This window comes from Diplotaxodon limnothrissa, linkage group LG8, assembly GCF_057381915.1.
Source record: "Diplotaxodon limnothrissa isolate DT_005_m linkage group LG8, D_limnothrissa_male_GT1.1, whole genome shotgun sequence".
Lineage (NCBI taxonomy): Eukaryota > Metazoa > Chordata > Actinopteri > Cichliformes > Cichlidae > Diplotaxodon > Diplotaxodon limnothrissa.
In genome coordinates, this window is record NC_140603.1 from 23208715 (window position 1) to 23225931 (window position 17217).

At 38.5% G+C, this 17217-nt stretch overlaps 1 protein-coding gene across 2 annotated transcripts in view; it reads right to left on the minus strand.

The window, feature by feature from the left end:
* The window catches only part of opn4b (opsin 4b), a 33750-nt gene extending 20005 nt beyond the window's left edge, over positions 1-13745 (minus strand). For both annotated transcript variants that reach the window (XM_085360909.1, XM_085360908.1), the window contains exons 1-3: positions 13623-13745; positions 7039-7175; positions 6768-6901 (exon numbers count right to left, since the gene is read on the minus strand). In XM_085360909.1, the coding sequence (XP_085217035.1) occupies positions 6768-6901; positions 7039-7175; positions 13623-13745 (394 nt within the window). The remainder of the gene's footprint in view (positions 1-6767; positions 6902-7038; positions 7176-13622) is intronic.
* Positions 13746-17217: the final 3472 nt, after the last annotated feature.

Genomic DNA, 17217 nt, shown 5'->3' on the forward strand with positions numbered 1-17217 from the left:
AATGGTTTCCAAGCACACATTTAAAAGCCGCAGCTTAGAAGCCTCTTCCGGTTTAAAAGATATATAGAGTTGGATATCGTCTGCATAACAATGGTAACAAATATCCTCAAAAGGGCTCAAAATGTGCTGGAGAGGGAGTAAATAAACTAGAAACAGTAATGGCCCTAGCACAGAGCCTTGTGGCACACCAAAAGACAGGGACGCAGAAGATGATCTATACTTAGAAACTGCCACAGAAGAATATCGTTCAGAGAGATACGAGGAGAACCATTTCAATGCAGTCCCAGGGACACCAACCCAGTGTTTCAGCCTGTTAAGTAAAATATAGTGGTCAACAGTATCAAAGGCCGACGTAAGATCCAACATTAAGAGAACAGAACATTTACCTGCATCGCTTTGTAACAAAATGTCATTAGAAACTCTAAGAAGGGCTGTTTCAGTGGAATGAACTTTACGAAAGCCAGATTGAAATTTGTCGAAAATACTATATTTATCTAAAACTGCTGTAAGCTGCTTAGCCACGATCTTCTCTAGAATCTTAGCAATTAACGGAATTTTTGAGATCGGTCTATAATTGCTAGTGAGAGATGGGTCCAGCATAGGCTTTTTTAACAAGGGATGTATAACAGCAGTTTTAAAATAGGCAGGGACTATGCCCGAGGCCAAGGAGGTATTAATTATAGTAAGAATACAGGGACCAGTAGAGTAAAAGACATTTTTAAATAATGATGCAGGTAAAAAATCAAGAGAGCAAGAGGATAATTTTGTTGCACTAACTATTTTTCCCAGCTCTGGTAGTGAAACAGGTGAAAAACCTTCTAAAACAACAGGCCGAGCTGGCGTGGGAACAGACAGCGCAGACGCTGAAAAAGACAGGTTTTTCCTTATGTTGCTAATTTTTTCTAAAAAGAAAGCAAGAAAAGTTTCACAATCTTCAACAGAAGAAATAATAGCAGCAGGTGGAGCAGGAGTAATAATATTAGTAATAGTATCAAATAAAACTTGAGGATTACCTCTGCTCCTTGCAACCAACTGAGAAAAGTAAGCAGCCCTCGCAACTCTAATAGCATTGTTAAAGAAGGCTAAAAGATCCTTTAAATGAAGGAGATGAACATTTAAGTGAGTTTTCCTCCATAACCGCTCAGTTTTACGACAATTACGTTTTATAAGACGAATGTTGTCATTTAACCAGGGTACAGACTTGGAAACAGGCACAGGTCTCATTTTAATCGGACAGATTTCATCTAAGATCGAAAGACAATGATAATTGAATAGATCTATAGAAAAATCAACATCGTTTTGTGGGGATAATGTTAAATTAAAAACATCAGAGAACTTCTGTGCTGTGGAGGAGTCTAAAGTGCGGGAAATAACTGTCCGATGAACAGGAGACATAGGCTCATAAAAAGACATATTAAAAAAGACACAATAATGGTCAGAAATAAAAATGTCCTTAGAACAGATATAATCAATATTCAGACCCAAAGAAAAAACAAGGTCCAGTGTATGGCCTTTGTTATGTGTGGGGCCAGATACATGTTGGATAAAATGAAAAGAGTCCATGATACTGGTAAAACTCCTAGCAAAGAGGTCGGACTCATCATCAATATGTATATTAAAATCTCCCACAAGAAGCAATTTAGACAACCTCATAGTAGAGGACAGAAAATCACTAAACTCGGCTAAAAACGAGTTGTTTGGGCCAGGAGGGCGATAGACCAACGCACAGTAAAAAGGATCCTTCTTTCCAATTTTGATGAGCTGCAGTTCAAAAGACAGAAAGTGTCCAACTTTCACTGAACGGCAGTTAAAACGGCTCCGATATGCCACCGCGAGGCCTCCTCCACGACCAGATCCTCGAGGCTGGCTAATGACAGAGAAGCCATTTGGGCACATTTCAATAGTAGACGAATAATCCGACCCCCGTTGCCAGGTCTCAGTCAAGAACAGGAAGTCCAGATTTTTAGAAACAATAAAATCGTTAAGCACAAACGATTTATTCGTCAAAGATCGGGCATTAAAGAGCGCCAGGCTGGAGGAAAAAAGGAAGAGCACAGGGAAGGTTTTTGGATGTTGTGAAGGAGGACGTACAGAGCGTATGAAGGAATAGGGTGAGATGGAGGCAGGTGATTGATTGGTGATGGAGCAGGTGAAAGATAAGGAATGTCTTAAGGGTCGCTATGACTAACAAGTGGATACCAACACAAGCAGCAGTAGGTAGTAAGGGAACCTCACAAACAGGTGGTTGACATCATGATGGCTATTTCCATCTATTATGTACAGTTTGTTGTCACATGCAGCGTTAGCATGAAATTCATAGTTTTTCGATCCTTTTTTTTTTCAATTATCACGGTAAAAAAAGACCCAAAACAGTTTATTTAAATAATTTGATTGGCACTTAATTTCATGCTACATTTCGAAGTATAATGAGATAAATGAGATATGAAATGCTGGAAAAGAGCTCTAGGTTAGCGATTACACTTAACATCATTTGCAGACAAGTGTATGTGGTGAATTAGAAATGAGAGAAAATGTGAGGGAAATAGAAAGCAGGGAGTGTGAAACCTAATGTTTATATAATGAAAAATGTGTCAGAATATTTTAACATGCTGTCTTTTTTTAGAGAGACACATTGTTGGCATATTTACACTTAATGTATCCATGAGGAAATCTAATAGATACACTTGTGGAAATATATTCATGCAAGATGACACGCATGACAAACGACAAGCATTCACTCATCATTTCATCAGCTGTTTTTCCTCCAGGCTGTAGTTTTGTAATTACCATTGACCTGTCACACGTCATATAATCACAACATCAAGTCCAAGCATATGACAAACTCTGTGTTGGCTTTGTGATGAAACTCAAACAAATGCAGGCGATTAAGGCAGTTTAATATAGTGTACATCAACACATCTGTGTGTGTGCGTGTGTTCAAAAGCCAAATGCTGAAGCTAATAAATTCCAGACTGGTTCACAATAAACAGCAGATGTTTTCTGAAGAAGAACAATATTTTTAAGTCCTGAGGCATTTGCTGTAACAACAATGCTGAGAGCATAGTGAAGTCCAAATGCTTTATAAGAGGGGAAAAAATTTATGAGATTGTTTTTATGCAAAATGTGGAAATATGCAATAAAAACCGACATTTAAATCTAAAAACAAAATAATAAAAATTGTCATTTGCATATGGTAGATAAGTTAAACTACAACGTCCAGTGAATATCCAGAAGAAGAAAAAGTATGGCATGTGAAAGCATCAGATTCATTAGAACCAAGGTGGACAAATAAATACATTCAACAATTTTAAATGCTGAATAATCTATGATATCTAAAATGTTTTGCAGTGTTTGGAATTTGGCTGGAGCTCATTTAATTATGGCATCTTGTGACACTTTATCTTTATCCATTTTCTTTGTCGCTTCACCAAATAATGTTGCAGGTGTACAGTAGCCAATCCCTGCTGATACTGGGCGATAGCCAAGGAACACCCATCAGTCAATCATAAGGTTTCCACACAGAGAGACAGACAACAATTCACTCTAACAACCAGCCAACAGTCCATCAAATGTAAAACCTGCTTGCTTTGAGTTTCACTTCATTTGCTCTTCTTGTTTTCATTTGATTTTTTTCCCCTAGCAGCTTATTTATATCACAGGATACTCAAATCAAAATATACCATCAGTCACATTTTTCATATTTCTCATATTTAAGCCCCTGGATTCATTCATTCATTCATGTATAAAAACATGTCACAAACACCAGTAAAAGCTATTAAATCGATAACAAGAAACTGAAAAGCCTTGATAGCTGTATAGGATCAGTCTTTGTGAAGCAGTTTTAAACTTCAGGTTATAGCTACATAGCCCTAAACTATAGCGACTCTACACCCACACTTGTGGGTAAATGTGTTAAAAATACCACCCAGTTTGAATGTTATCGATCTATTGACTGACACAAGTAGGTGGTCTCCTACAATCTTGTGAAAAACCAAGAACACCCCATGAATTAGCTGAAACACCTTTAACAGCAATAACTTGAAGTGATTGTTTTCTGTATAACTTTATTAATCTCTCACATCGCTGGTAAGGAATTTTAGCCCGTTTGTTTTCATGGGGTTTGCATTTGTCTATTCACTGCTCTCTTAAGGTTCTGCCACAACACTTCAGTCTGGTTACTGGTGCTGACTGTTAACTGTTATGACCAAACATCATTACTTTGGTATCATCTGTCCAAACAACATTGAAGACTTGTGGTTTGCTTAGTGGCAAACACTCAGCATGTTATCGTGTGCAAGAAATTAAATGTGCTATTGTTTCTAACATTTTGAATGTTGCATTTGAAAGCTTGTCAATAAATGTGTGTCAAATATAAACATACTGGAATAATATGGGTAACTTCAACCTCTGTGGTCTTCTAGTAAATCAAATCAAATCTATGTGACATCATTTCATCAGTGGGGCAGTGTTTGCCTCACAGCAAGCAGGTCCTGGATTTAAATCCAGCAGCTGGCTGGGGTCACATTATCCATGGGCCTGTGTGGGTTCCTCCTGCTTGTTAGACACATTGGTTACTCAGTGTCTGTGTCTCTATCTTAGATCTTTCTTAGTGATAGACTAGTGAGCTGTCCAGGGAGTACCCTGCCTCTCAGCCCAGGATGGGCAGGGTACCACATTGCTACCCTGACAAGCGATTAAGAAAATGAATTAATAGATGACATCATTTCATTGTGTATAATTGTTGCCTGAACTGAAGAAACCAGATGGTCACTAAAGTTTATTCTTTGAGGAAAATCAATGTCCCTGCAATAGACAGACTGACAGATCATCCACCTAACCTCCTAAAACTGCCACTCACAGAATCCCTAGAGCAGAGGTTGGCAACCCATGGCTCTTTAACAGCTAAAGAGCCGCATGCAGCTTGCAAACAACAGATTACAATTCGGGCTAACCCTAACGCTATTAATAAATGTACTCCATGTATTAATTTAACCTCTCCCAATTACATCTGTCATGCATCTGCCCTAAGGCACAACAGAAAAATCCCATTATTAATTAATGTATTGAGATTTTGTTTAAAGGTACAGTGTGTAACATCTTGCCACTAGATGTCAGTACATTACAGATTGCACCCAAAATAAAAACAGCTTTCTTACCTCTCCCAGGTCAAATGCATAATCTTAGCTACTGTGTCTGCTGTGGGACAAACACCTCTAGCCATTGTTCATCTGCAGTGAGTGTAGGTTTTTGGGCCACTGTTTACTTCAGCTATCAATATGTGTTCCGGTATATTTACTTCAGAGGAGACTATAAAACCTTTTGAAAGCAATCTGATATGAGCTGATGTATCAGTGAAGCTCACTTCTGACCAGTGACACCAATCCTGAGATGAGTTGTTGAGTATATTTGACACTGTTAGCCAGCTTTCTTTGAAGTGGATCTAACATTGATGGACTCTGGCTTGCAGCAAATAAACTCTCAATGATGTGAGAATGTAATAAAATTATTTATGTGTTTATCAGATGGAAAATGTAATCTTTGGGACACTCAAGCCTAACATTAGCTTTTATATTTTCTTTAGCTTATAACCAGCTGTTGTTGTTTAGCTGGCTTGTTGTTAGCTTTCTGCTGACAATATGTAATTGCAAAAATATTGAGAACAAATAAGCATGTTCATGCACATTGTCATGTCTTAAAACCCTGATTTAAATTCAAGAGATGAGGCTTAAGCTGACGAGAAAGAGGATGAGGAAGAAGAGAGTGCAATGGTGGGGGAGGAAATAACCGTGATGAGAAAGCGATGATGAAACTATACATGTAAAAATGTCAAAAACTCATATACAGTTTAACAGAGCTATCTGTAATCTTTAAAATAAAATAAACGTATTAAGTGTTCAATGTATGTGCTCGATTCTCTAGCCACATACATAAAACATTATTACCAAAAAATGTCCACCTCACTATATTTAAGATGATGGGGCAATGATTTGGCTTCAACAAACAGGTGCTCACTCATATGTATTTTTAATGGATTCATTTTATTTTATTTTAGAACACATTAGGTTTAATTTTACATGGATATTCTATTCACGTGAAATTATCTTAAAAAATGACTTACTGCACCTTAAAAAAAACACACATAAATTGCAAGACTCACCCGGTTTACTTGCTTTATTTTTTCATTTCATAATCTGAATCTTGTTCTGTCTTTTACAAAGGATAACTGGGTAGGAGGATGGCCAAGGCTAGAATTAAAAAAAAAAGGAAGCAAACGCCCCCCTGCAGTAACCACCGCTGAGACTTGAGCTCCAGCTCTGACAGCCATTGGCTGTCTTCATCAAGGTCAGGACACCTCCTGAAGGCGCCTCGACTACCAGTGTTTGATCAGTGGAGTGTGTTGCCTCTTTAAAAACCTCTCAATACGACATCTGCTCATGAATGATACCTCCCTCCGAATGCATTCATGTAAAACACGCTATCATCCTGCACATCTGATTATGAGTAACCCTACTGCACAGTGTTTTTTATTTTAAACTGTGACAGAAAAGCAATCATACGGGGTGACAGCTGTGTTTCTGTGTGTGTATCTGTGTGAGAACATTCACTGAACTGTATGTCACAATGAAAAGGTTAAAGTTACAGGTGGAATTCAAAGTGTGCGTGCCTGCACATATAAAAGACTGTTTAAAGTCTGTAAAGTCTGTAAGTGCAACATGTTACGTAATTGAGTTAAAAATGTTAAGCTTTGTATGTGCACAGTGTTGCACCTTTCTTCCCAAAGATCCAGTGTTTGTGCATGCTGTTGATGAAGAAGATGGGCGTCTGCGTGAGACACATGAGGAAGTCTGTGACTGCCAGATTAATAATGAAAATGTTGGATGGTGTCCTCAGGCTTCGGCTCCTGCATACAAACATAAAGCTGTCATGCTTAATGAACTGGGAATAAATAAGTCACAACATATTCTATTATCAGAGAGATATGCAAAAGTAACTGTGGGACATTCATTTAAATCAGTCACATAAGCAGAAAAGAAATACCTGCAAAAAGCATATATGACCAGGAAGTTTCCCAGCAAGCCTGTGATGCCTACAGCAAGGATGACAACACCAATAGTGTAGTGAGCGTGGTCTGGAACATCTACGGTTGGAAATGGGTCGTCTCTGACCATGGAACCCTGCAACAGGACAACAGGAAGCAATTGCTTTTAATTCATGAAAGGACAGTGAAGAATTCAAAATCTAAAGAAAAACTGAAAAAGAAAAGGAAAATAATAATTATTGTAGTAATTGGGATGATTTAAATCTCATTAAATCTTAAATGGAGAGGAATAGAAGCTTGCAGTGGAAAGGAAAACAAAACAAATACTCATGTAAAAAATGGGCTTAAGCTGTTATTCAGCTGTAATTAATATAGACAACTATGTATACAGTAGGTCTTGAGCCACCCCTCATTTAAAAAAAAAATTGCTAGAAAGGAGGAAATGGGCACAAAATGTGCGAAATACATTTTTGGTACGACCACCTACATTTTTAAACACAGGCTGAAATCTTTAAAGTTTTCTTTTCATTTCTTTAAGAAGTCTTCACGAACAGTTGCCAAGGTTACTTGAAGGACAAAGCTCTTCTTTGGATGTTGGCTGCCTTTTGTTCCATTCTCTGTCAAGACGATCCCACAATGCTTCAAAAATGTTTAGGTCGGGGCTCTGAGGTGGCCATGCTTGACTGATAGTGTTCTATTGTGTGTGTGTGTGTGTATGTGTGTTTCTTTTTCTTTATCCAGGTATACTTTTACTGCATTGGTAGAAAGTCATTGTCATGTTAAAAAAATGAAGCCATAACACTTCTTTCCAAATCGTATTGCATGGTTGATCAAAATGTTGCTGCACCCTTTTTTTGTTCACAATTACATAGATTTTGACAAAGATCCCCAACACCACTGATTGAAATGCAGCCACACACCATGACAGAGCTTCCAGCGTGTTTTACATATGGCTGCAGACACTCAGTGTACATATTGGCAACAATTTGGACTAAACATTGTTCAAATTGTTGATTTTTATTGATAAAAAGTCAGTGTTGCCACTATTTTTCAGTCCAGTTCTTATGTAGTTTGGCATATCTCCATCTTTTCTCCCTTTATCTCTTTTAAAGACGGACTGCTTGACAGTGTCTCTTTTACTGAAACCATTTCTGGTGAGGCTTCAGTGAACAGTAGATGGATCAGCTGAGGGGCCAGATATCCGCTGTTAAGTCCTTGCTAGATGTTTTTCCTATTTCTTAAGAACGTGACTTTTAGATGCTGTTCACCTGCTGTAGATAGTTTTTTCTTCTTCTTCTTGTTCTTTTGTACTCCACTTCTCTAGCTGCCTTCATTCTTTAAAGACACACTGCACACCATGCTGACATATGCACCAAAAGGGAATTACTTTTCTTGTGCAAAAATACAATTTTATGCCCGTTGAACTGTTACCGTTTGCAGGTTAAGGAACCAAATGCAGACATAGGAGACAGGTGGAATAAACAAAAAGCACACCTTCATTGGTGGATAAAAGTTCAATAATGAAGTCCATAAACACATAAACTCCTATAAATCCAGCAAGAAAAGTGACCCAAAGTAGCACACTGGGAGACTAAACAGATGACTTAACAAAGGACTAAATAAAGGACTAAAGGATGATGTAGTTGTCACACACAAAGAGCCAATCAAGGGAATGAACCACAGCTGAGGGGAAGACACAGGTGCACACAATCAGCACAGTCTCAGGGGAAGATGTGAGACTGAATACAATACACAAGAAAACTAGACAGCAACGTGAAACAGGAAGTGAGTAACAACAATTAAATCAAAAAACTTGGACACAAAGGTAAACTTGACACGGGGGTCCTGCCCTAATTGATATGACTGTTGGGATTCTGTTTTGCTATGATGGGCCATCAGAGTTTAATCAACAAATACCTTAATTGAATTCTGTATATCAATAAATCATGTTCAGTTTCTTCTATTGATCGCTCCTTATTGAACTTTAATATAATCAAGAACTGAAACTAAGAACCTAAAATGGCTGAATCACAGGCCATGACACAAATTACTATATCTTTGCTATTTATGACAGATTCAACCTGATTTTGTGTGTGTGTGTGTGTGTGTGTGTGTGTGTGTACAAAACGTGAGTTAAGTGCCTTTCTTTCTTTCTTAAATAATCCATAGGTCAGTGCTAAATGACTTTAAAAAAATAAAATGTATTCCTCTGAAAATGGTCAGCTACGTGGACTAGACTAAAAATGGGTGGAAAAGCAGCCAGTGTCTAAAGAAAAACTTAGCGTAGCATCAGAAAGCCTTGACACTATTTCTCAAGACCACTTTAAAAATAAAATGACCCAAAATTTGGGCTCTTTGGAAGCTAAATATAAAGAAATGAAAGAGACTAAAGACTTTTGCACAGTGCTGTGCATGCAGAATTATGGGGTTTTGGTCAAATCCATGATTCAGTTCATGCCACGGTTGGCTATGATTTGGTCAGTACTAAGTACCTTAACTGATAACATTGCATTTGCACTTATTAGCAGGAAAATTTGTCAGTGCATCTTCAAAACTGGATGCAATCTTGTTACAGTTGCTAACATTCAGCAGGGCTGCAGAATTTGTGCAGTTTTGTACAAGAAGCCCTTTTATCTATATTAAAATACATTACATTGAGTCCTAAGGTTTAAAGTCAAATACAAAGAATCAATTTAAAGAAAGTGCCACAAATTTATCCCTAAAAGATGCACTTAGTTATATTCAACCACTTGGCATTTTAAATGAACTGAAATAAACCAAGGTTGGGTTTTGGGGGGTTTTTGTTGTTGGTTTTTTTTACCTCAGAAGAAGAAGTTGCGTGTTAATGAAAGGTTTTCATTTGACAGCACCTTATTTTTTCTGAGACGCTGTTTCACCTGAGAGCACACAGCTCCACTTCAGAATTCATATCAGAAATCCTTACACACCCGCCTGCATGAACACTTCCCTTTTGACTCTCCCTGTGTTTCTTTTAGACAGATGCACACCCACCCACACACATATGCACACGGTCCCCAGAACTAGCTCTGCTGAACTAAATCTTCCTCAGCTGCCCTACCGGTCAACTGGAACACGCATATCTTTTTCATTAATCCTGGATGCCACATTTAAGTGTGCATCTGTTTTTTTCTGCTTATTTGACATCCGTTTCAGCTGTTTTTTGTTTGGTTTTTTGCAGAGTCACAAGCTCTTGTTTTTAAATGGAGGAACAGTAGAGTGAGAAAATTGAGGCACAGTTATGGAGGCTAATGAGTGAAAATGTGGTGGAAAATGAAGTTTGCATGCATGCATGATGCTGTCATGAGGGATGCGTTGGATAACACAGTTCAGTTTTTCTCTGCTGGATCTGCTTCTCCTCCATGGCCACTGATGATTCCCAATTTGCATAATTTCTCACCTTCCTGACTTTTCCTACAAATCTCTCAATCACTCCTTTCTTTCCCTCTGATGTCCTCTGATGTCACCATTCTCCCAGTTTGAGCAGCTTAGGACCAGATTAATGCCGATCACATGATGAGGAGGAAGGAAGGAAACAGCGAGCTGCATAGCACGGAAGGCTCCTCGTCCTCTATGCATGAGACTTACAGACTAAAATGTTATCTTTATACTCTTGATAGTTAATATGTCTGTGAACGCATACTAAAGCCAGACGCACCAGTATCGCTGAGTTTTTCCTCATCGCTGAAAAACAGCTAATACAAATGTAGTGGTCTAGTGACTGTTTAATGAACAGTGAGATAAGACAGGCAAAGAAAAATAAATGAAGTGAAGCATAAAATTAAGATAAGGGATATATGAGATTGTGAGAGACGTCGAAGAAGAGGAACACGAAGAAGAAAAGTTATAGGAGTTGAATCTGAATGAAATTAAGTCATTTCTTTTGTTTTTAATAATAATAAAAATAAGAAGAACATAGATGCTCATATTTATATCAGTATTTGTTTTATTCTGATTGGGCGCTCCATACAAACAAAATGTTTGAACAGCAGGTGGGTGGAGCTGCTGTGCTCACAGACAGAGCTGTGTGCTCCAGATGACCATATTAGGGATATCCCCTCTCTTTGACAATGAGCGAAGAGTAGAAAAAACTGAGCTCTGAAGCATGAGCTTTTGGCTCACACTGATTACTTACAAATGCTAACCTCAATTTTGAAGATTTGTTTAATTTGAAAATGTGAAGTTGTAACAGTCAGTACTGACGAAAATAAGAAAAAGCACTGTAGGTCCCTCTTAAATATCTGTAAACATAAAGAGTTTTCAAGCTCAGGATCTTCCCCACACACATGCACAGGCACTGATGAATCTGTGTGCAAAAATTATTAAATCAACATCCCTCTGATGCAGCCATATATGATAAACATAACTGCAGGAGATTCTATGTTTTTATTAAAAACAATTCTGTAGCCACTCAGATATCAGTGAGCTATAGACTTCTGCACATATTAGGAAATAGGAACCATCTCTTATATTTAAAGAGGATCTTATAGTCAGTTCAATACTATAAGTTCATCTTTAATCAAGCGCCTTTGATGCTTTTGTTTAGCAGTTCAGAAAAACAATATTGGCATAATCCCTTAAAAGATTTTTTCTGTGAGTAAAATATCTGGGTGAAATCTGGTTGTCAGGAATTAATAAAAGGTCATCTAAGAAAATTAGTTATTGGATTTTGTTTTGTGTTGATGTTAGTGCACTGATGTGTGTTGGACATTCACAACCACAACTGACCAACAGGCTGCTGCAAGGAACGTCCATCCAGTTTTTAAAAAATATGTTAAGGTTGTATATTTGCACAATTAAAACCTCATATTCTGGATTTATTCTAGGGCTTAGTTGACTTAACTTTAATCATGTCCTGTCACTCCCATATCTACTGAATGCAAACATAAACAAATAATCAGTAACTGCAATCCAGCAGCCTATTCTATCTCTTTTAAGTGGTAATAGCCTTTTTTCCTTCAGTTGTTCTGAGGCTTAACGGGATTGATAAATGCTGCAGTAACTGCTCAGCTGATTATCTGCTCACTGAATCTGCCACACCTCAAGAGCAAGTTGTTAATCAGCCTATCAGCATGTTGGCAGAGAAAAGGTTCTCTGCGTCTTCAGAGGCAAACTCTTGTGTTTACCAGGTATCAAAACACGATTACAAAAGGCCACCCACTCACTCATGCTCTATCATAGTCTCCTTTTTAAGACACAAAGCCACATGCACGTATCATATCAGCACTCACACGAGCTGTGCTCAAATGTATGTGCATCCATGCGCACTAACACGCATGGACATTTTAAACTGGCTTATGTCCTTGTAGAGATTGCGGATTAGATAGATAATTAGCAAAATGCCACAAACAGTGGAAAGACGAAAAGAGAATCCTAGAGAGGAAGATCAAAATGAAAACCACGTTTTTATCCGGAGTAGAAGATCCCATCTGTTTCTCCAGAAGCTACCCCCAGGCACGGCTCTGTTATCAGCTTTTCCCAGCACTCCCGTGAACACCAGACCACATAAATACAGTGGTTAAAGGCTGCAAGTCTGAGCTTCAAATTCAGAATCCAAACTATACCATTCCCACTTGTTGAACTACATCCAGTGTATCACTTCACCCATGTGTTTCTCAGTACATCTTTAAATCTCCTTTTATAAATCATTCTTAGTCAAGGTCAAAATGGGCTCATGTGGGGCAAAGTTAAACAGTATCTTGTGTTCTATATTCAGTACACACAGATCGTCTAGACGATCACGATGCTACAGATCTGTTTAAAGGGATTTTTTGGATGCGGTGGGTAAACTAATCCTACTCTGAATCAGAGAGGGAGACAAAGAGAAATAGAATCTGATATATACTTGAGGCTGGGTAATGCTTTCCAGCTTGAAAATAACTGTAAATAAGGTAACAGAGGTGTGGACGACTTTAAAACAAATTTCTAAAGCAATTACAAGAAAACAATTAAAATCACTTATCGGTTTGTTTCCATGTGCCTCTGTGCGGACAGAATTTACAAAAAAAACAAAAAAAAAACAGTAAAGTTACGTTAAGTCACCTGGAATATTAAAGAACTGTTATTAGTTATTAAGTGGATGATGTCCCTGCAAACTGGTATATGAGGACTATTATAAGAAAACTACACGAGGAGCAGGTTAAAATTGATTCGCGCTCTCACCACAGAAGTTAAACCCTAAATACACCCACAGCATCTCTTTACAGCCTCAGCGGAGCAAGCCAGAGAACCACCGGTGATGACGGGATTTGCGCTGCGCTCCTGCTTTCATTCAGGTCCCGCGCTGAATGAACAGAGCGCAGATACGCATGCATGGGGAGGATGCCGCGATTCATTCATTCACAGAGAGGTGACACCTCGCGCACTCTCACTCTCAAACATCTCACGTTTTCTGAATGAAAAAAATAGCGAGTTCCTTTGCCCGTTTTTTCCCCATTTGGGTGGGTTGGTTCACATTTTCGCCTCCTTTACGCATCGATGCAACGCGCAGGGGCTCTCCAGTACAGTCGAGGGATAGTCATTTAAACAAGAAAGGAGAAATCAAGAGTTGTAGCGCGATACTTACAGTTGTAGCCATCGATGAAAGCTCCATGGGCCGGCGAGGGCTGATGGAGGTGATATTCCAGGGTGTACGGGAAGTCGGGTCCGGTGTCGGGAACACCGGTCCAATTAGGAGCTTAGAATCCATTAAAGATCCAAGGTGGTTAATGGAAAAAATAAAGATGTGTGTGTGTGATAAAGTGGAATTGTCAACTGCTGATTCTATATATGAGGTGGTCTAAGAGTCTAAGTGGCCAGTCATTATTCCTACCCTGCTTTCATATCCCACTCTAACAGAAATGTGCTGTTAGTACAGCAGCTGTTGATAGGGTGGGAAAGACCTGCTCTCTCTCTATCTGTGCGTGTGTCTCGCCCAATCCCTTCCCGGGATTGCCTCGGAGTGTGTCAGTGGGTCTGCATATGTACAGGAACACAAGCGGGCTTTAGTTTTTGTTTGTTTATTTAACTTCGAGGAATGAGTGAAGTAGTGTTTCTCCAGATTTGCCTGTTTGCACAGCTTCTCTTCCTACTCCCTCCTGGGTTGGAATTATTATATGTCGTTCCTACTGGTAAGAGTTAAAGTAAGAAAAAACAAAAAGAAGAATTATTCACTAGATTGTTAGCTGCCTCCTCCACATATGGCGTTGAATGGTCATTTATTGCTTTTCTTGTTGGGGAGAACCAAGTTTTATGTTGGCTAGCTACAGCTCGCAAAATACATGCATTTAGGTAACATTAAGTAAAAATCTGTATTTATTGCGTTGCTGAGAAATGATTCATTGTGAATGACCCAATTGCAAACACTAAAGAATGAAGGGATACATTAATCGATGAGGAAAAGAAAAATGTATTTGAGTTGATCTTGTTAGATTTTCATTCTAATGTTGTACTTGTAAAGGAAGTGAAGTAAAAAAAACACACAAAAATGAAGTATTAAAGAAATATGATGACTTAAAGAGATTTTGGGACTGCCTCTTAATCTTCTCATTTTTGTGTCCAATCCTACTGTGAATCACACTTGGAATTGTTTGGATTTACTGGCTGGTTGGTTTCCTGTAAGCACATTCCTGTGCACTTGGGAAATAGTGAACTAAGGAGGTGTATTGCTATCATTAGCCTACTTAGCTATGACTTACAGATCATTGTTTCAAGAAATATTTGTAAATTGCAATTTTATAAAGAAAGCGATTGGAGGCTTGCTCTGCAGTTGCTTCAAAGTCTCTTCATTGAAGCCTTTTAGCTTTATTTTGCTATAAAGCTATATTTTTTTTGTTTTATTTTACTAATGTTACTAAAAGAGTTGTTGTTCAAGTCTTGAGCTGAAAGATGAAGCCAGTGCGGAAGCCCCAAAAGCTGAAGTTTATCCATTGGCCATTTGAGGGTAGCTCCAAAAGTAGGTGCATTCACACAAAGTATAACATTAAAATGCCTAAATACCATTTAAACCAGTCTTGATCTCTGTAAATAGTTTCTCTCTGAGTGTAATTGTTAAGCTTTGGATTGTGGCCATGTGCATGGCTGCCACTGTGGCAACACCTAGCTGTCTACTATTGGCTTCTGCTAATTCAAGTCAATGAACTGTGCCACTCAGCTGCAGTTACTTGTGCTTTTGGGATCATTTTACTGGAATTATTATACATTATAGAGACAATATGTGATTTTTGGTGTGTGCACTGCACCCATATAGTTTATTTATTGACTTGGCATGCAAAGCAAGCAGTGCTTGTCCAGTGACATCTAGTAGTAGATCAAAAGAAGTTAAAAACAAAGTGAAAGCAACCTCTGTCCTTCCATGTCAAACAGCATTCTTTCCCACATGCTTCTCTCATTGCCTGTTTGTGGCATCTATTAAATTATTGTGACCAAAGATGAATATTCACTCTGCAAGTAAACAGGCGCTTTGTAATTTATCACCTTAACAAATACGTTTCTTATTACTAACATGTGTCATGCAGAGGAATTAAAGTATGAAAAAGGCTTTAATAAATCCTTTACCAGGTTAAGAAAGAAAGCTTTGATGATGGAGTGGGGATGACTCCAGCCATGTCTGATTGGTGCAACTCCCACCATGGTCAGTAATGCTAGTCACACCTCAGATGCACAGTATGAACCAACATGGTGGTGGACAAATGCCACTTTTGAGGCTTTAAAATGCGGCATCTAGAAATCAACAAGTGATGCTAACTGTTTTTATGATATCTGGTGTTCTCCCACTGTTGCAATGTTTGGTTTGTCTTCCATTTGTTGGTGGTGTCAGTGTCTGCCTTATGAGTCATGACAAATAGTAGGAAAGATGTAGCTATCACCAAAATTTACCAATTTATTACCCAAAACAGCAAAAAAGCAGAAGCCACAATGACTTCATGCAGTGTGTTTATTGGGGTTGCAGTGTGCTAAATGAGTTAAGTGAGTGTTTGAATGTTCAGCATGTGTTGTGAAGTATTACTAGCTGCACTAATTAACTCTTCATATCAGGAACCTGCAAGACAGCATTTAAGGACAAACGGGGGAAGCATAGATCAGGCTCAGTGAAGGCAGAGCGCTATCACACTGGACAGAGTGAACAAAAACTGTATAAACCAACGTATCTGTAAGATCACTTTTTAGATATTCATAATAGCTGATAAATCTGGAAGCCAAAATTTAGATTGCTCAACAACAAAATGTAACAGTTGTGGTACTAATGGGAAGACAGATGAAGCTCTGAGAAAGGTCAGGGGTGCACTGATTTGTCTGTCTTATGACTCCTGGGAAGGTAATGTTGGTTAGCAGTGATACTACAGTGGTAAAGACCGATACATTTACCATGCAGGAGCATGTTTGGTCTCGTCTGCACCAGCTCCGGGGTGAACAATAAAGCATTCATTGCATCTCTGCTGATCCAAGATGACATTTAGGGGAAAACAGTCTCAGGACAGGGAAAGGGAAGAGGCACTCATTGATACAGCAAAAGAAAAATGTTGACAAATTCGTAGAAACTCTCGAGTGTTTCTTCGAATTTGTCAAGAGACTCTTCATGTGAAACCCTTCCTCCCTTTGTTCTCTTTACCTCAACTGCCCTTTTTGCCTTTGGACTTGTTTTTAATTTTTTTTTAGCACATTAAGGCAGACTAAATCCTTCCCCTGTAACCCATTTTAACATTTATATAACTGTCTTTGCTGCGGTCTTTACTTCTCAACAATAACATGTTGAAAATACTTACTAAAGCCCTTTAATGCTCTATAATACACCATAAGTGCCCTTTTAACTGTCTTAACCCTACTTACGTTAACTCCCCTCTGTTATACCACAATCTTGTATGTGAAGAGTATCTACCACCTCTCTCGGGTCGGACGTCTGTGGCTTGAGGGCATCATGCTTTATACATTTCTGTATCTTTCTTTGCAACCAAGTGTCCACACACATTCATACAACATACAAGTTTAGGGTTTCAAGATGTTTAAACATTTTACTTCTGTCTTCTAGACTTTGCACTGAACTTTCTAACAAATAAACTCATCCTTCCTGCATACTTGCTGTTTATTTTGATTTTATGTGTACCGTGTGTATTTATGAGAGTGTATTTGAGGCCCTCTGGCTGCTGTAACACCCACAGAATCGTTGGTCCCATGATTCAGAG